The following is a 20,528-nucleotide window of genomic DNA, read 5'->3' as shown; positions in this document are numbered from 1 at the left end:
TTGTGGGTGTCTTCAGTGAGCACAGACCCAGTTGAAACTTTGGTGCTACCTGAGGCAAACTCAGGTACCTTTGGTGCTTTGGTGCTACCTGAGGCAAACTCAGCAAACTCAGGTGCTACCTGAGGCAGTATGAAATTGCCAACTTTCCATGTCTGTGCACGCACACTGCTCACCACCTTGCACACCTGACTGCTCAGAAAACCGGTCAAGGAGAGGTTATTCAGGAAACTGTGAGCAAGGAGAGGATGGTGCAGATTGTCACACCCCCCAACACACACACACCCTTATCTTGTGCTCTGGTGCCACCTGCTGCCAGACCACTGGTTCTGCCTAAAATTAAACTGGATTGAGCAGTGCATACTGGGAGAATGTAGGCAGTGGTGCCAGAGCAAAAAGCGGACAGGGTGGGTGGCTTCTTCCCCCTCTCTTTGCCCACATCCAGTGTTTCCTCAGCAGCCAAGTATGAGCAGGAAGCAGTGAGGAATCAGGAGCAGCAGCAGCATTTTCTCTGTCCTTCCAGATGTGTTGCCCAATACTAGAGCCAACAGAAGTGGCTCAACGAGCAGCAGGTTGGAGAGGAGCAGGATACCCTTCAGTTCACTGTTCTCCCAAATCACTGCCCAGCACAAGCGTTTCAGTCTCTGACAGGAGTGGGTTGGTCTGCAAGAACAGAACATTCCCTCCATTGGCAGAAGAAGCTTTCATTGGCACAGTGAGCTCTCATTGGGATGCCACCCTAAGCCGCCACCACTGCTCCTTTTTTCCAGCTGATTCTTCAGCAAACATGTTTGATGGTGCACTGAATTAATAGCAAAAACAGGAGGGGCGTATCCACGGATCCTGTATCCATGAATCCATTTATCAGTGGATTGGCCCTGTAGCCCTCCAGCATGTGCTCCCCTCGCCTCCAGAAGCTCATCTGAGCCAAGCAGAGGCCACGTATGTCTGTTTGCAGTCTCTACTGGGCTCAGATGAGCCTTGGAGCAAAAAAAAGTCACTTCTGGTTTTCAAAAAAACTGGAAGTGATGTTTTTAATGCCTTATAAGGCATTCGGAGGCCCAGGGAAGCCTGGAGTGCTTTAATGCCTTCTACGGCATTAAAAACATCACTTCCAGTTTTTCAAAAAAAACCTGAAGTGACTTTTTTTTTGCTCTGCAGCAGGGGTGTCCAAACTTTTTGGCAGGAGGGCCACATCATCTCTCTGACACTGTGTCAGGGGCCAGGGGAAAAAAAGAATTAATTTTCATTTCAAATTTGAATACATTTACATAAATGAATATATTAGAGATCGAACTTATGAATGAAGGTCTTGCAATAGCTCAAGGCCTATAAAAGGCTTTGCACAAAGCAAGGCCAGCCTTTTCTTTGCTGCTGCTGCAGCATCACAAATGTGAAACAGCAAGCAGTGGAGGAAGCCTTCTTCCCACAGCTCACGTGAGAGGTTGAACAGTTGGCCATCACACTGAGAGCAGTTGCATCAAGCCAGCACAGGCTCCAGCAAGTCTCCGGAGGGCCAGAGGCTCCGGAGGGCCAGAGACTCATTGGAGACTGGGGGCTCCCTGAGGACCAGATTGGGAGTTCTTGAGGGCCGCAAGTGGCCCCAGGGCCAGGGTTTGGGCATCCCTGCTCTATGGTTTAGTCTGAGCCTGGCAGAGGTCATGGATGGACATGCGTGGCCTCTGCTACGCTCAGACAATCTCCGGAGGATGGAAGGGCATTCCCTAGTATCTGTGGTTTCAAGTAACTGCAGGGGTTCGAGAACGGAAACCCCACTGATACCATGCATGCCTGATACCGGCATGCCTATATATTAAGCTGAAAATTAAAAATGCTTCTGGACTCGCACTGTGTAATAATGTAATGAATTTCAAATGGGTATGATTTAGCTGAAGTGTATTTAAACATGTTGATGAAATCACATTATATACATGAGCAAATGAAGTGAGCCTTAAGTTACAATTTATGTGCTGTGCAGGCCAATCCTAACCTGTGTTGGGATATGCAGGCTAAGTGGCTGGGACTGTATCCAGTGCAGGTCAGCAAGTGGCTGCCACACAACTCAGACTAAGGGGATATTTATCCCCTTACCCCACGTTGCATGCCAGCTACCCCTATGGGGCTACTTTGATCTGTGCCAGCAAAATTGTTGGCACAGATCCAAACAGCCTGATGGAACACTGGGCTGGCTGGGAGGGGGGTTACCATCCGACCTAAGGGGTTGAGGCTGGTTCCACCCCCCTCCTGGGTCCAGTCCACCCACTGGCCTGCCCTCTCCTGCCCCATCCAAAACATTTCCATTCCACCCTTCCACCACCCTCTCCAACCCTCTACACCAGCTGTCCTCAGCCAACACAAACTTACCTGATTTCAGCACTGCAGAGGCTGGATTTGACCTCTGTGAGCTAGCACACCTCTGTGCTCAGCCAACGCCGGAGTAGTCACGAATGTGCTTCACAGTACATTTGTGACACTCCTGAGCTGGTGCAAGGGACTTGTGCCAACCCAAGTCCTCTTCTGAACTGTGTCCTGAATGAAAGGCAGAAATTGTGTGTACATTTGGATTACTACAATGTTCTGTCTATGGGCTACTCTGGAAAAGTATTTCAAAACCACAGTTGGTGTCAAATGCAGCTGCTAGTATAGTGTCAAGGAGGTTATGGCACAAAGCATATCATATCCACTTGCATTGGCTTCCCATTTTCTTCTGAGCCTGATTCTCCATATTGTTCATTACCATTAAAACATAAAATGTATTTGGCCTGGGTTATGTAAAGCACTCCTTATTCTTATATGAACTTCCCCACTAGTTACAGCCCTCTGGAGAGGCTCTACTTTCTGTGCTTGCACCTGATGAGGCTCTGGAATTCTCTATTCCAGGAGACCTTCACTGCTTCATCCATTATGACTTTTCAATAATTGGTTTACACTTGGCTCTTTTGCCAGACGTTTGGAATAGACTGACAGCACAATCCTATTGAAGTCTTCTACTGGTGCAGTTACTGCACCAGCCTTGAGTGTTGCAAGTGTGCCATAAAAGACATTCGCAACTACTTGGGAGCAAGCAGCACTGGTAGAAAGGCCTGTGCCGGCCTTGCATCCAGACTCACGGCTGCTGGCAGAGATAAGAAAAGCACTGAGTGGCTCAGGGATTGAGGAGTGTGGAATGGAGACAAGGAAGGCATGTTTTGGGGCATGGAGGGCAGACTGAGGGTGGATCACACCTGGGATAAGGGCAGGATTGATGGAGGAGGCCTACACCTATCCTGCCCTCCCTCCCAGGTCTGAAACCCTACACGGGACTGCTGATTAAAATGTCCACATTCACACATACAGCAAGACTTATTTTGTCTAGTGAGTTCGTGTCTTATATATAAAATAAATGTAGTTAATTCACATTTATCTCTGTGTATATTAAATCAATCTGTTTTAGGCACACAAAAAACCCCAAGCATTTCTAAAAGCATTTGTAATAGCAGCAGACTGGTGCATGCTTGGATTTTGAATACCAAACGTCAGCAAAGAGCTCTGTCTTTTTTGGTGAGTGATTTTAGCCTACAAACAACAATACAGCGGTGTTTTGCATGCAAGGGTTTTGACACAATTTTAACTAAGAACACTACAAATAATATATCTGCATATAACCTCTGAACATTTAAAATGTGTCTTATGAAACAAAGGAATTATTAATAAGTTTACAAGTTAATTTCATTCTTGATAAGCAGATTGGTGAGGAAATGTTCTTGCCAAGAGAATGGACAAAGGCCTCTTTGATGGCCTTCACAAGTTGCTAGGCAATTGCTAAATGGTCATGATAAACTTCAGCTAAGCAGCTCTGAAAAAATCCTCTTGCATTTACTGCTCAAAGCATTATGCCAAGAGCCTCACATCTAAATCAGCATTCCTGTAGCATCTGTAATTGTGTGAATGAAGTAAATAAAAGCAAGTGGGTTTATCAGTGATTTAATCTGTGCAAGGTATAATGTTCTTTATATCAAATGCTCATCCAGCCCAATCATGAGTGTGCTTACTCAGCTGTAAGTCATACTTAGTTCAATGGGCTTACTTCCCTGTGAATAAGGCAGTGGCATATAAACATCTGGCATAACAGTGTCACACTGACATAAGGGGTGACCCCATCTGAACACTGCAACCTGGCTGGGCTCTACCACTGCTGTTGCTGCAATGCAGTTCTTGGACTTGTGTGACAGCAGCATTGCCATCAGCAGCTACTTGTATGGTATCCAAAAGGCTAGAATGGCACTGACAGCCTGACATCAGTGCCAAGATGTACAGGGAATTTATACAGTAAGTAATTTATAGATCAGAGGAGTAGAGCATTTCAAGGAACTCAAAAGGGCATTTTGGGCAGAGCCGCACTAATTTTACCCTTCTTGCCCACCACAGTGTGGAATTTTAGGTGCACTTTGCTTCAAGCCAACATCTACTTACATAGCAGAAATAAAACAACACGATCAAGCAATAGTACATATTCTATGATTCCAAAAAAAAAAAAAAAGGCAGAATGTAGTCCAGGGAGCAGAAATTTTGATAATCATGTTGTTTTAAAGAAACACATTTTTAGACTGTATACATAGAAAAAGTTAAAAAAAAAATTGGGAAATGCCTGATGAAATCTCCCAGCCAAAACTGGGCTCAATAACAGTGGTTAGAAGGTATTTTGTATAATGTTTTGTTTTTCTAGGATTAGAGCAGGAGTGCCCAAACCCTAGCCTGGGGGCCATTTATGACCCTTGGGGACCCCCAATCTGGCCCACAGGGACCCACAGTCTCCAATGAGCCTCTGGCCCTCTGGACACTTGCTGGAGCCTGTGCTGGCCTGACACAATTGCTCTTAATGTGAGAGTAACTGGAACATAAGAACACCCCCACTGGATCAGGCCATAGGCCCATCTAGTCCAGCTTCCTGTATCTCACAGCGGCCCACCAAATGCCCCAGGGAGCACACCAGATAACAAGAGACCTCATCCTGGTGCCCTCCCTTGCATCTGGCATTCTGACATAACCCATTTCTACAATCAAGAGGTTGCGCATACACATCATGGCTTGTACCCCATAATGGATTTTTCCTCCAGAAACTTGAACTTGTCCCCTTTTAAAGGCGTCTAGGCTAGACGCCAGCACCACATCCTGTGGCAAGGAGTTCCACAGACCGACCACATGCTGAGTAAAGAAATATTTTCTTTTGTCTGTCCTAACCCGCCCAACACTCAATTTTAGTTGTTCAACCTTTCACATGAGTTGTAGGCCGAGGGCTTCCTCCACTGCTTGCTGTTTCACATCTGTAATGCAGCAGTGGCAGCGAAGGAAAGGCCAGCCTTGCTTTGTGCAAGGCCTTTTATAGGCCTTGAGTTATTGCAAGATCATGATTCATTCATATAAGTTTCATCACTAATATATTCATTTCTGTAAAATTTATTCAAATTTAGAATTTAAATTAATTCTTTTTTTCCCAGCCCCTGATGCAGTGTCAGAGAAATGATGTGGCCCTCCTGCCAAAAAGTTTGGTCACCGCTGGATTAGAGTATCAGAATAAGTTACAAAAATAAATACGCACAGTTTTGCTTAATTGGCATCATGTATACAGGTGGCATAATTCAGCTTTTGTGACGCAGAATTAGGGTTAACTTGAGAAAAGCTTTTGCACATCACCCTTACCATAAAATCCGGCTACCAAAATTACTGATTTGATCCAATGATCTGGACCTATCTAGGAAGTTGTCTGTACTAATGGAATGCTTATGAACCGTATGAGAACTGTAACAAAAATTATCATTTCTGCTTTGTGGCAAGCACACAGTAAAGGCAAAGTTTGTGTGTTCTACACTGAAATAAAAATTACAACCTTGGAAATGTTTCCCCCCCCCCCCAAATATCTTCTGTGAATTTTTTTGCCTTTGTTCTATATACCCATAACAAGTGTTTCAAAATACTCAGACTTCTGGCAATACAGTTAATTCTGAGGCCCCAAAACCTTCAAAAGCTCTTGTAACTGTGTAAACCTATTTAAGTTTAAGTAAGCTCAGGCTCTCAAGGGAACACAGGTGTATCCTTCAGGGGGAATCTGCCAAGGATAGCTTCAGGGGAGTATTCTCAAGCAGAGCATCACAGTCACGGAAAAAAGTGCAGTGAAAATGAGCGAACAGTAATGTCAGTCAGAGAGAGAGAAACACATTTTGTAGTTAGTCAAAAGCAACTCTGTTGAAGGAGCACATATAGCACTGACAGCACAATTCTATGCATGTGTACCCAGAATTAAGCCCTACTGAGTTTAATGGAATTCATTAGTGTAAATGTGCATAGGATTGCAGCCTAAGGGCCCAATCCTATCATCTTCCACCCACAATGCAGCCATGCCAAAAAGGCATGTGCTGAATCCAGCAGTGTGTGTGTGGGGGGGGGGGGGGAGAACATGAAGGCAAACAGAAGTTAAATATAACTTATTTATACTTACCTACCAGTAAGCCCTGGGGGCACCTATGGGTTTCCTCTGACACACACCACATTTTTGGTGCCGTGTCCAAGGAGAGCAAAGAGATAGGGAGCTTCAGGACAGATAGGATCTGGTATGTGCCACTGCCACTGGATATCCGCTCCCACCTCCTTCCTGCCCCTGGTTCCTCCCCCTTCCGTGTCCAGTTACACCCCCAATCTGCCCACTCCCTCCCCCTCTTGCCCACCCCTGTCCCCACCGCTGACCTACTGGGTCTGACAGTGGTGATGCAGCGCTGCTGCCTCTCTTGTCAGCATATACAAAATGGCCCCCAAGGGCACACTGTGCACACCATCCACAGCCATTTTACAACAGTGGAAACAGAGCTCTGGAGTTGTAACCTGCTCGACGTGGCAGCTCAGTCCTGGAAAGGACTGGACTATCAGTCCCCACACAAAAGCAACATATAAAGGACAGGGATTCTTGCATGCAAAAGTGTGGGGAAGGGAGCACAGTGTCCAGAATCAGCTTGCTGCTGGGGTGCTACTTCAGGCAGGCACCCCCCCCCCCCAAGTTTCTCAATCAAGACTGCGCAATAGTGTTGAATTAATTTTATAATTAAACAAAAAAATTCACAGTGGACAGTCGGGGACAGTTCAAAACCCCAGATCCTTCATGATGGCTTGAAATAGATAAAACAAACCTGTATTATAGCTTGGTATGTTATTGGTGTGCATAGTACTTTTTTTAGTAGGCTAGCAGTGTTTCAGAACTGGAGACTTTACACAAGTTTTAAAGTGCTTTTACAGCTGCACAGAAGTTATCAGTAAGCCGTGACATTTTCCATAAAATGTCACAGCACAGCAAAGAAATAATGTGCTATGACCTGTAACATTCTTCAGATAATTCCATAAAACCTGTGCTTTTCATAACAGTTTAATGGAAAATCCTTGTCAACCAGAGTTCAGATTTGTTGGTTTTAGGGGTATGCATCTGAATACAATATTAACAAGCTTTGGGAAGAGGTGAAACTGTTCATTCAGGACACAAGAAGATGCAGCTGTAAGAGAGTATCTGTTGTTACTGAAGAGGAGCGGCATCCAAATATTCAGTGGACAGAATAGTGGTCATCACTGAAAAGGAAAGGATATTGAAATTTCTGTGCTTTCCAATGTCACTGAGCTCAGCAAATTAGCAAAGGTAATCTTACAGCCCAATCCTATCTGAGCCTTGCTCTGATGGAACTTGTGTCCCATCAGCGCAAGCCCCAGGCTGCTGGCATGGCAGCTGCACCAACAAAGGCACATGGGTTTGGGACACCAGTGTAAATGGCTGGCAATTCCAGGCATGCACCAACAGATCACTCAGTCCCTATTGGGGCAGGTAAATTAGCAGGGGGGCATTCTGGGACAGGATTGGGGTGGGGAGGATCAAGGCCAGCTGGGGATGTGTCAGGAATGAACTAAGCAACATCCACAAACTGATAATGATTATTTGATCTTTAAGGGGAAGCACAACCCTACCTAAGACAGGTTGAACATCTCCAACTATAACAGAACTAGAACTAACGCCAGCTATGTTTTGGCTGACTTGAGCATTAGTTTGCCTTCATCCATACCAGGAACAACTCTAAGGACTGGTTCAGATTCTTCACTAGCTCCTTAGGATCAGACATTGGAAACAACAAGTAGAGCTCTGTGTTACCCACACAGTAGAGTGAGCTTACAAAGGACTATGTAACCCTATCTGAAACTAGTACTGACATGTCAGTGTTGTCTAGACATACCATATAAGATTAAACAAGACAGTTTTCTAGTGCTGGGCATCTGCAAAAGGAATCCCCACCACACATAGTATTATCAGCTGTGATTCACAAATAACAGTGGGTGTGTGTCAACTGTGAAACAAGATAATATTTAAGGATAGTCTCTAAAATAGCTGGATCAGATTTGCCATTATGTGATGGTATTCGGATGATGGAATTAGTCATCTAACAATTAGAGAAATAGAAAGAAGTGTTGATGAATGAACATAATGCACCATTCAGAGAAATTAACTTATAAGTGAACAAGATATTTTCAAAAAGGCTTCTCAGTGAATCTGTAGATGAAAGAACAAATGAAATAGTATTCCCTTCTGCTACTGTCACTCAGTGAAATGTGTGCTATTAACTCCAATGTGCATTAAAGTGGACATGTTCATACTTCTTAAGTCCTTGGTAAATACTCAAAGATGCAGTGGCCACTGCAGGGTTGCTGGGGAAAAGACGAGTATGTTATGCCTATTACTGCATTCACTACCATGCTCACTTTAGATTGCTGGTTTTGGTCTTTAAGGGTGCAATCCTGGCATGTTTGCGCCTCCTTGGGAGGAAGCTGGGCCAGCGCTCAGAGAAGCGCCAGCCTGCGGAGGTTGGCAGAAGCCTCTGCGCCGGCTTCCTCCAAGCGCCTTGTGTTGGCATGGCTGTGCTGATGCAAGGCTCTGAGGTAGCTGGGGGGTGGAAAGGAGGCGGGAGGGAAGCATTCCTGGGCGGGGGGAGGGTGGGTGGTGGGCAACCCTGGGAGCAGGAGGCAGGGCTGGGATCCAGCAGTTATGCCAGATCCCAACCCCCATTCCCGGGGAGAACGGAATGGCTCCAAGTCGCTGCATTCTCCTTGGACTTGTGCCACCTCAAGAGGTGGTGCAAGTCCCAGGAGACCCATAGGCCAGTGCCCTTACCCGGAGGTAAGGGGAAATGTTTCCCCTTGCCTCTGGCTGAGCCGCTTATGGCCCCTATCCTCTTGGCTTGCCTGTTCCAACACAGGATAGGATTACACCCTAAGACCCTGAATGATCTGGAACCAGGTTACATTAAGGACTGCCATCTCCTATATCGGGGTGCCCAAACCCCAGCCTGAGGGCCATTTGCGGTCCTTGGGTACTCCCAATCCAGCCCACAGGGAGCCCCCAGCCTCCAATGAGCCTCTGGCCCTCTGGAGACTTGCTGGAGCCCATACTGGCCCAATGCAACTGCTCTCAGCATGAGGGCGACTGTTCGACCTCTCGTGTGAACTGTGGGTGTGAAGTCGAGGGCTCCTTCCACTGTTTGCTGTTTCACACAGTGAAAAGGAAAGACCAGCCTTGCCTTGTGGAATGACTTTTATAGGCCTTGAGCTATTGCAAGACTCTCATTCATTCATATAAGTTCCATCTCTAATATAGTCTTTTATGTAAATTTATGTAAATTTATTCAAATTTGAAATGTAATCAATTTTTTTCCCCTGTCCCCCCTTGACACAGTGTCAAAGAGATGATGTGGCCCTCCTGCCAAAAAGTTTGGACACCCCTGTACTATATGAATCTGTCCAAGCTCTGACATTGGCTGCAAGAGCTCTCCTCTCTTGCCCAACATCAAAAGAGATTCAGTTGGTGGGTACCAGAGGTAAGACTTTCTAAGTGGTGGCAACGCAGTTGAGGAACTCCTTCAACTAAAGAAATCAGGCATCCTTCCTCTCTGTTATTATATGAATGGTGATGACCTTTCTGTTTTGGACAACTTTTAATTAATAGAACTCTGATTTTTACTGATTACATCCAGAGAATGCTTGCTACTTCTGAATATTTCACATACTGACCTAGATAATCTGTTCACAGAAGCAACAGTTTACAGCACTTTGGATATTGCCTTGTTATTGCCCATCAGTGTTCACTTTACCTGACCATCCTGGGAGGCAGCGACAGTATCCTGTAGTTGGGTGACAACCATCTGCATGGCTGCAGTCACAGCGCTCCGCACAGTCCAACCCATAAGTGCCATCCTGTCAGATAAGAAAAGATGGTGCAGTAGGGTAGAAGAACATTACACTTAGATTCAGCTAACATGTAAGAAACTTAAAAACTTGATTTACTGAGCAATTCCTGAAGGAATAAAAGCAATGATTTGTAATGAGCGAGGACAGCAATTGCACATATTGTAATTAATAAAGCAGCGGTGGACCTCCCCAGCTCCGCACCCTGGGGCAAAAGTCTGTGATGGCGCACCCCTGTGGGCTGTCACTGCCCCCTCCCATGCAAATCTCCCCCCTCCCACTCACCTGAGGCTCACGGAGTCTCGTACGACCTGTGTCTGCATTGGGGAAGCCTCTCTGAGATTCCCTGACACTATAGACCAGTGTTGGCGAACCTATGGCACGTGTGCCAGAGAGGGCACACCGAGCCATTTCTGTGGGCACATGTGCTGAGCCAGGCAGCCTGGAGAGGAGCGCTGAAGCTGCTGCCTCTCTCCCTTCACTCCGTTGCCCCCACTGCCCCAAGTTTGTTTCCCTCCTTGTTTTTCCCTTCCCCAACTCTCCAGCAGGCTCAGCCAATCAGCATCCAGCAGGCTCCTGGCTTTTTCTGTTAGAATGGCTCAGGGCCCTTCACTGGCTGACGACCAGCTAATCCTGGGCTGCTCTCCTCCTCAGCCATTTGAGCCTTTCCAACTGCCCACTCAGCGCCAGGAGAGGCTTTTCCTCCGCAGCACAGGCGCAGCTGGGGGTGAGCAGGAAAGTGTGGCTTGGATTGCAGCCTGAGAGCCCACTCCTATGCATGTCTACTCAGAGGTAAGTCCACTGTAGTCAGTGGGGCTACTCCCAAGAATGTGAGGGAAGGATTGCAGCCTGAGGGTGCAGTGCAGACATTCCTGTGGTGGGGTTGGAGAGGAGCTAGGCTGGAGGGGAGCATAGCTCACAGCGTGGCATAGCTGGAAGGGAGCAGAGCGCTCGGGCCACAGCTTGGGCTTTGTGGCGCCAGCCCTGCACGTGCTGCTGGCCCTGCCTTATTGCCCTCTGGAGGCTTATCTGTAAGAACGTCACACAAAACTAATTTTTATATTATCTTAAAGGTAAACCACAGAATTGCTTCTCCAATCCTATTGGAAAAGAAGTGCATGCACAATTTCACATAGCTGTGAGCATGCAATACAGCATGATGCAGCCATCCAACCAACCCCATTAGAGTTGATGAGACTTATTCCCAGGAAAGAGTGGCCGGGATGCAGCCTTGGAGCCTGCTCCTGTGCATGCCTACTCAGAAGTAAGCCTCATTAGAGTCAATGAGGCTTACTCCTAGGAAAGAGTGGCTGGGATTGCAGCCTTAGAGCCCACTTCTGTGGGTGGGGCTTAAAAATTTTTTTTCCTTCTTTGAGAAAATGAGCAGCGGTAAGGTCTTGCAACCACCCCTTCCCTGCCAATATTTCCTTACCCAGCATGTAATTAGTCTGTGGAACTGTTTGCCACAGGAAGCAGTGATGACAACTTGCCTAGATGCCTTTAAGAAGGGATTGGACAAATTTCTAGAGGAAAGGTTCATTACGGGTTACAAGTAATAGTAGGTAAAAGGTGTTAATGTATGAGTTGTTTTTTCTAAACTAAAACCTCAGTATTCAGGTTAAATTGCTGCGTTGGCACTTTGCAATAAATAAGTGGGTTTTGGGTTGCAGTTTGGGCACTCGGTCTCTAAAAGGTTCACCATCACTGCTATAGACTGTGCTTCTGGGAAATCAGAAGAGAGGCTTCCGCGGGGTCCTACAGCCTGGCGCCTGGGGCATTTTCCCATAGAATACAATGGTAGGTCCGCAACTGTAATAAAGTGAACTAACACACATATACAAAGCAATGCGCACAAAACCTAAGAAAGTTAAAACTAAATGCAGGAGCAGGACATCAACAAGTAGGAACAGGACATCTACTTACTAAGTGAAAGAGGACATGAGGACAGCTACGTTCGACTTACTAAAGCCAGAAGTGGCTTACTTTCCTGAAGTGGTCATATAAAAAATGGGTGTGGGTATGAACATATATTATTTTACTACTCTAGATAAAAACATTTTCACAAGTATAACTTTTCAAAAATAATTTTGAAAAGAAATGTATTAATTAAAGGTGGAATGTATGTATGGAGGCTTAAATCTGAAGAGCTTCTTACAGCATAATAAGCCTATGCATTTCTATTCAGAAGCAACTCCACTGAGTTCAGTGGAATTTACACGCAGGTAAATGTGTATAGGATTGTAGCCTTAGGCACTCCCAAGGGTTTGGCCATGACTAAGAGAACCTTTTGCTCCTTCCTTTTGAGAGGCACATCCCTATGCCACATCAAAAACAGACAAGTGGAGGGACATTTGTGTGGCCGAACTGCTTGCAGCTGTAGCTTCTGACGGACTGGGTGCTTTTTGTGTTCCTCCCACCTCATGTATTAATTGCATAGAAAACACATGCCTTGGCAGAGGCATGAGCCAAAGGGCAAGTGCCGGGGGCTCAGCCTGAGGCTCAGCCAGTAGATATTCCAATATTCATTGCTGGAAATATCGCTGGAGGCTGAAAAAGATGTTACTCTGCAGATAAGAAAGGTATTTGAGGCTGCAACCCTACGCACATTTACCTGGAAGCAAGAAAGCTACTGAATTCTGTGGGGCTTATTTTTGAGTAGACATGAAGTGCTGCATCAGAAAAAAAGACTGCATCTTTCTTTTCCCCTCCCTCAACTTTTGTAGCTTTTCCCTGGGGCTGCCATTGCTGTCTTCACCTATCCCAGGATGCTTAACCCCAGGGTGTTTTCACCTATCCCAGGTGAAAACCAAAGAACATTTGATCCCTGGGAGTATTATTAATGTAAGATCTCTCTTCCTTAGTTCAGGATAATTTGATGCCTTTAACAGGAATCTTAGAAAATGGTCAGTATACAAAATATTGTGGCTAGATAAAGTGGCTCTTGTGAAAAAAAAGGTACAGAACTAGTCATGGAAGTCTTTTGATCCAACACCATACTTTTCTTTTTTTAATAAATCTGGCTTTTGGCTACAAAAAAAATCAATGGCACACAGTAAATTTTTGCCAATTCAAAGTAGATTTTTTTCCTTTTCTCATAAGTCATTTCTAACCAATTCTCAAAGCAAATTAGAGGGGCCAATTTAGATCAAGGAAATGACACAGGAGAAAAGTGTTAAGCACCCTTCCATCCTCCAGCACATGTCTGTGGTTTCAATCCAATTCTATCCTTTACTCAAATGTCTGCCTAGAAAAAAAGAAAAAAAAGAAGAGAGACTGCAATCCAGGATCAGATTATATACTGTGATCATTGGGTCAACTTCAACTGAGTTTTGCCTTTTCTTTGGCATCTAATGGCACTATTGGAATTGCTTTCCTATCACAAGTACATTTCAAACTCAGTGGAGGAACCATATAAATATATGGCAGGGCACATCTGCAACTTCCAATTATACAGTTAAGGGAAAACCCAAAGGGGGGGGGGGAACTAAAAATCTGAATTCCAAAGCTAAAACTATTCACAGTAAGACAAGAACCTGAAATGTAGCTCAAATAAGAATCATCGCTGCTTCCTGACATTCACACTTATATTTATACAAGACAGCTAAGGGATTAGTGAGCAAAATCTATCTTTCAGTTCTAAAGCAAAATAACATAGCCTTCCTCAGTTTATCTCTGCAATCCACTATAACACAAAAGATCCAAGATTAAAATGTGTAATCAGATTTAATAAAAAATTCCCTAATATATATTGGGAAAGGTAATTTGAAGGCAGAGTAGCATACTATGAAATACATTCAGCACTTTGAAATTGGTGGCAAAATGTTTCCCAAGCTTCATAACAAAAATATGTCATCCTAAACTCAATAGGGCAGTGCAATTGTTTCCATGAGCAAACCGATTGCCATTCCAAACTTCGCCTTTTAGAAAATTGTGTTAAATTACCTGACAAGGGTGTTCACATTTTTCCCCTCTCCATCCTGGAGCACAGGTGCAAGTTCCATCCAGAGTATTGCATGCCCCTCCATTAAGGCACTGGCAGGTTAAGTTACAGCCAAGACCCCATGTCCCACTAGGACAGTTTATGGAGCAATCCACACCATGCCAACCTGGAACAATAAAAACAAAATCTCCATATGCAAAACGGATCAGAATTTGGCTGCGAGGAAAGTGCTTAGGGGTTAAGGCTACGGGTAGGTAAGTTGGAGGTCGATTCTCAGATTTTCACCTCATCCACACAGATATCTTGCTGTTAAAATCATACACATATACTTCATGTCATGTCAGGGAATTTTGGCAGCTGCAGCTTTTGAAGCACTTCTATGTTAAGCTGCTTTTATCTGGTCACACTGATTGCATGCCAACACAAACCTTTTCTGTTTGCCTATTTGTTTTGTTGGAAATTTAGATATTATCTGAGAAAAAGATAAACTGGATTCCTCAACCATTGTATGATGAAATTGTATATATTATTTCTGCTCCCTTTTCTAGTCTCAAGCCACAGTTCTCCTGGAAAAATTTTTAAGACAAACTTTTTGGGGATTTTGAAAAGCACTTTATTACATGGGCAGTGCACAGATAGAGAAAACTGCTGCTCCTTCTTTGCTATTTTTGCTTTGACATCTTTGCAAACAGTAGAAAGAAAAAGCACAATTGTAGCTTTAATATCTGGCAATTTATTAGCTTAAACCCATTTCTTTTTTTGCTTTTTTTTTGCAGTTCATTCTCATACCAAAGCATGTTTCATATTAATTCCATATCACAGGAGGTAAATTATTCAGCTTACCTGCTTTGCAGGTACAAGAACCATCCACTGGGGAACAGATGGCCTCATTTTTGCAGTTGCACGTGGAGGAACATTTTACTCCATATGCTCCAAGAGGGCAAGGAATAGAACAATCAGAACCCTAAAACACATTTGACAAAAGATGAGCAAAAGTACAGAGTCAGCAAAAGAAAAGTAATTTCATGTGTACCTTTTTGTTTCTCTTTTTATCTCAACTACTAAGCGACCGGTCTTTGAATAACTTTAATAATTTAATTTTTAAGCGTAACTGATTATTCACTGATTCTTGAGCCCATGTAAAGAAAAGAGCCCGGCTGAATGAGTCTTGGGGGCAGCAATGCTGGCAGAGGGCTGAATAGCTTCAGCAGCCCAATAGCTTCAGCCAGCCCCAAGCAAGGCTTCTCTACCCCTTCATCTTATTCTATCCTTATGCAGTCCCTTTAAGTTTAAAGAGCCCATTCAAGGAAGGAGTGAGATGAGTGAAGTGAATCGTTGCTGCTCACACAGGTTTTTGTTTTCTAGATGTGGGCAGCAGTAATCCTTCTGGCAGCAGTATCTTGGACAAAAGCAGGAACTCCATGGAGCGTCTCAGCAAGGTGTAACTTGGGCAGAGCATGAGGAGGGGCACGTGCCCTGGAGGCACTTGACCAACCCCATGCTACACCCTGGGCTACACCCTAGTTATGGAGGAGGTGTTGGTAGCGTCACACATCTCATTGCCTCTCCTGCAGAGCACCCAGCCTCCACAGGAGAAGGAATGTGGCATGCAAAGCTGCAGCAGTGAGCACCCTGCTCTCCAGGGTAAACCCAGAAGTGACACCATAATGCTGTGTGACATTGTGAGACATCACAACATCATAAAAATAAAGACAATTAACACTGCTTTCTGTACTTTTCATTTTTGTAAAACAAACAAAAAACCCCAAACTGCAAAAAAAAAAAAAAATCAATTTATTTTGTTTTTCTTATTTAATGGGGAGTGCATGGCTAATAATTGTGGCCGCATCTGTTGACACTATACCACCTATATCACCTACCTAGTACACTTTTAAAGCGATTATAATTAAAATGTTAATTTTGAATAAAAACACATAACACTGCTTTCTGCACTTCTAGTTTTGGAAAACACCAAAATCCATGGGAGAAAAACTCTCACCTCTACATATGAATCTTATTTTTATGCAACTCAGTATTAGTATACCTATAATTAGGATGGGTATAAAGCAATAACTCTGTGCCCAAGGGACTGACAACATTGCTGAACTAGTCAATCAGAATAATCAGAATTCTTTACCTTAAATCCTGGGGCACAGATGCATTTTCCAGTCACACTATCACAGTCAGCACCATTTTGGCAACTGCAAATCTGCTGACAAGATTCACCATAGAATCCTGGGGAACATGTCTCATTACAAGAGAGTCCAGACCAGCCAGGCTTGCAGGAGCATTCTCCAGACATAGGGTGACAGCTGCCACAAAGAGATGAAAGGAATAAAACACTTGGAACTAAAGATGACAACAAGAACCCATTGCAGCAAATTATTGTTATAGACATGTTAGAAAAGGATTTCACATGGATAACTTTTTTTTTTTTAATGTGCATGTGGGGGTATAAGAACACATGCTATCCTGTCACAATACTACTGCTAGTAATTAAATTTAAAAATCTCTATTCTCTTTATATTTATTCTGTATCTTATTTCTTCCTCCATGTGTATTGTTGAAAACTACCTCTCACACAGACATGTTACATAAATATATTTATAATTAGATTCCTCAACTATTATATGATTTACAGCCCAATCCTATCAGGGCTGCTGGAAAAGGTCTGCAGGTCGCAGCCACCAGCACAATCACCCCTGGTCACAGGCACATGCCAACAACCTCTGGAGCCTCCACCAGAGCAGGAGGAGTTGGTGCAGGGAGTATTCTGGCGAGGATCAGGGTGGGGATCTGCACCAGTGTGGGGCTTATTTAGAATGGGATATCATAAATGATAGGGCAGGTATCAGCAACAGCAACACCACCAAGATTATATGCCCCCCCCAGCCTGGCCTTGACACATCTATCCACTCAGATTTATGTCAGCCAAGAACTGGCACAGATCTGAGTAGGTCTATTGGGGACAAGGCAGAGACGAACTAGACAAGTAAAAACATTTTTTACCACCTAATCCCCAGCTGCCCCATTGCATGCAGCCAAGGCTGCCCCAGCACCACTGCACACTCAGGGTAGGATTGGACTAAATCCTATATTTTGTTTCCACTTCCTTTCGAATCCCAGACCTCAGTACTTTTGGAATGGGTTGTGACAAATAAACAATTCTTATAATATCCTTGCAAACAACCTCAGTACTTTATGTTTCATTACAGTTGCAATTGTCACCAAAAATTACTGCTGTTGAGATTGTGGTTATAATCTGCACTCTGATTTTTATTGTGAAGTCTAAATTGAAATATACAAATTGTCTAAATTGGACTCTAAATTGAATATATAGCTTCCTTCTGATACATTAATGTGCTGCTTCAGGAAATGACACAATACTTAACAGAAAGCTGTGTGGTCTTCATTTAATACTGTGTTTAAGTGGAACTGTCTTTTTCTCCTAGAAGTGATGCAAAATCATTTTAACAGGAGAGATCAGGGGCACTCTTACAACCTTGGAGAATGTGGGCAGCCTAGCTCCATACCTGGTGACAGACCAGCTGTCTCTACCTGAAAACAGCAGCTCCATTGAATAACTAGTAACACAGCTGTTGTCCCGTAACAAATGGACACCATCAGCTGTGCTAAGATATATGTGATGAGAAAGTGGACACAAAGGGGTGTTCTATGGTGCTCTGGCAGACAAAGCTCTTAGTTTGACTTTCACCAAAGGGAAGTCTTAATATCCAGATCAATTATGTTTACAATATGCAGCCTGTTTAAAGAAGGGCTCTGATCACACTAATATTCCCTTAGGCATTCTGAGGAAAAAAATGTTCCCAAGTTCAGACATTAAATGAACTATGACAAAAAAATGCCTTCCTTCAGGAATTCTTTAAAAAACCCTTTGTGCATGATTCTTTTCTCATTTTATGTCAATTTAATTTCCTCAATGTTCAGCTGTTCTTCATTGCTATTATTAAAAATCAGTCACCCACAATAAAAGATCAGTTACAGCAGTCTTACACAATGGTCAAAAAGATGCATACATCTCGTATAATATGTGGATTTGGTGCTTCTTGTGATTTTTGTTGTGGGCTGTGTCTATTGAACTGGATGTATTCTTCTTGAAAGGGGAGGTCTGAGACTAGAGTGTATTTCTGCCTGTCTTGCTCCTGAAAACCCAAGCAGCAGCAGTGGCTAGGAATGATTTTTATCAAATGTATCAGATAAATTGACTGAGGTCCCACAGTTATAGAAAACTTCAGATTGGATTAAGCAATGCACTATAAAGTGCTGACTTTGAAGATAGTTCAGAAGCTTCCACCAGTACAGAACTGGGATTCCCAAGTACAGTTTCACACATGTGGTAAATACCATATCCTGGTACATATGTGATTTGGGATCCTGTCTGTGAATCATGCGTACCAGCCTGCCTGAAAGCTGATGAAATGGTCCACCTCCAACCTGCCTTATCCTTATCCCAGCTGTGGAATGGTTTTTGTTGCTTCACCCCAGAAAGAAACAGAACTAGGAATTCCTTAACTGAGACTTAGACTTAACGTAACTGAGAGCTGGTGAGACATAAAGGCTGAAGCACAGACTTCCCTATCCTTTTCCCTGCCACTTTAGAGCATGCAGCTGTACCAATGGATGCTGCACTGCATGCTTTGGTGGGGCGCAGGAGGGGAAAGTCAGACAGCCTGCAGGAGGTAAGTAAATTTTTAAAAAATATATTGTTTACTTATGCCCTTGTAGGCTGCTTGATCGCCTATGAGTCTCCTATCGAAGAAGCCAAACATGACATTTATATTCTGTATCTCTTTCCTCCTGCCACAGCGTTAGAAAACCATGCTTGCACCTACATTGATTGACATCATAATTAGAATTTTATAATTTGTAATTAAATATAGGAAGCAGAAACACTTTTGATGCATTTGATGGTTCTCGTGCAGTTAGTTTAATTGCCAACGTGCAGTTAACACCGATATCAAGGAATGCTGTACTGAACATACTTATCTCTGAGTTCACATGCTGTGGAGTGTGTTTGCCTGCAGAACATCAAATTAGTCTCTAAATTTATAGTTAATCAAATATTTCCCAGCTGGTAACAAAAAATGAAGACGATATAGCCTAATCCTACTGTTTTCCCTGCCATAGCATGTGGCTGCACCAAAACAAGCTGTGCTGCATGCTATAGTGGGGGGGGGGGAACACAGATTGAGAGGCTTGGGAGGGGAAAGGGAAGTTATTTTCTCTTACCCTTCCATAAACCTCTTGATTGGCCATGGGTTTCCTTGGGCTTGCACCAGCTCTCTAACTGGCACAAGTCTTAGGAGGCAAATTTCAGAGGTTATGTTGGCTCATTCTGGATGGGATAGCAACCGGCGCATGTTGCCTATACCAGGTGCCAGTGGCAGGTCGAGGGGAGGGGGGCAAAAGCCCCAGGCTACTGCAACACTGCTGCCGCCACTGCCACCTCCACCCACTGTGCCATCTCCACTTGCCCTCTAGAGGCATTCTGGGGGTAGGCAAAGCCCCACGTGGCTTTTGGGACTGCTCCAAAAGCCTTCAGAGGCTGCTGACACGGACTTAAGCAGAAACCAGAACTCCTGTTTAAGACCATGGTGGAAGCCTCAGAAGGCTTCAGAGCAGACCTGAATGCCGTGCAAGGCTCCATGGAGCTAGGTAAGTATCTAGGGAGGAGGGGGGTTGGCATGATGCGGTGGGGCGGCATTGCAGGCCTGCACCCTGGGGCGCCACAGGGGCCAGGTCCATAATTGCTGAGTGCCACCCCCTCCCCTCTCTGACATGCCGCATACCACTCCCATATTCCTCCCCTTTCTCTTCTTCTCACCATCATCAGTGGGCATTCCTCTTCCCGCTGTTGTGTGCTGGGCCTTAACAGCCTCTTAACAGCCTCTTAACAGCAGTGGTCCGGAAATGCATGGATCCATGCACTTCCAGAGCACCTTTCACAACAAGCCAGAAAGCATGTTCTGATGCCAGAATGCTACTATAGTTCTTGGGGTGGCAACAATCGATAGGACTGGGCCACTAGTCATGCAACTGAAATGCTTACTATAGGTAGAGCATTCAAAAATGAACCATTTTATCCTTTTTTAAAATTACACAATTTATGTATCGGAGATAACATTTATCAAAACATACAGGTCTATATCCTATGTTTAGTTAGTCATAAGTAACTAAACCTAGGATAAAACCCATGTACAGCATACACTGAGGCATATAATTAATAACAGGTCAGCAACTCCAATCTAGTACACTTGTTTTACTGATATTGAAAAACCACCACAAGACTAATCAAGGACTCAAGGACTAGTCTTACTTCCTCCCTTCC

The 20,528-nt window shown here is 44.2% G+C and overlaps 1 protein-coding gene across 2 annotated transcripts in view; it reads right to left on the bottom strand.

Annotated features, from left to right (window-relative positions):
- The window catches only part of MEGF10 (multiple EGF like domains 10), a 94,224-nt gene that overhangs the window by 28,624 nt on the left and 45,072 nt on the right, over window positions 1-20,528 (bottom strand). For both annotated transcript variants that reach the window (XM_066614730.1, XM_066614731.1), the window contains exons 9-12: window positions 16,317-16,491; window positions 15,023-15,143; window positions 14,182-14,345; window positions 10,146-10,248 (exon numbers count right to left, since the gene is read on the bottom strand). In XM_066614730.1, the coding sequence (XP_066470827.1) occupies window positions 10,146-10,248; window positions 14,182-14,345; window positions 15,023-15,143; window positions 16,317-16,491 (563 nt within the window). The remainder of the gene's footprint in view (window positions 1-10,145; window positions 10,249-14,181; window positions 14,346-15,022; window positions 15,144-16,316; window positions 16,492-20,528) is intronic.

The sequence above is a fragment of the Tiliqua scincoides genome, chromosome 2, assembly GCF_035046505.1.
Source record: "Tiliqua scincoides isolate rTilSci1 chromosome 2, rTilSci1.hap2, whole genome shotgun sequence".
Classification (NCBI taxonomy): domain Eukaryota; kingdom Metazoa; phylum Chordata; class Lepidosauria; order Squamata; family Scincidae; genus Tiliqua; species Tiliqua scincoides.
Note: the sequence above shows the minus strand (reverse complement) of the source record. Positions and strands in the feature narration are given on the sequence as shown.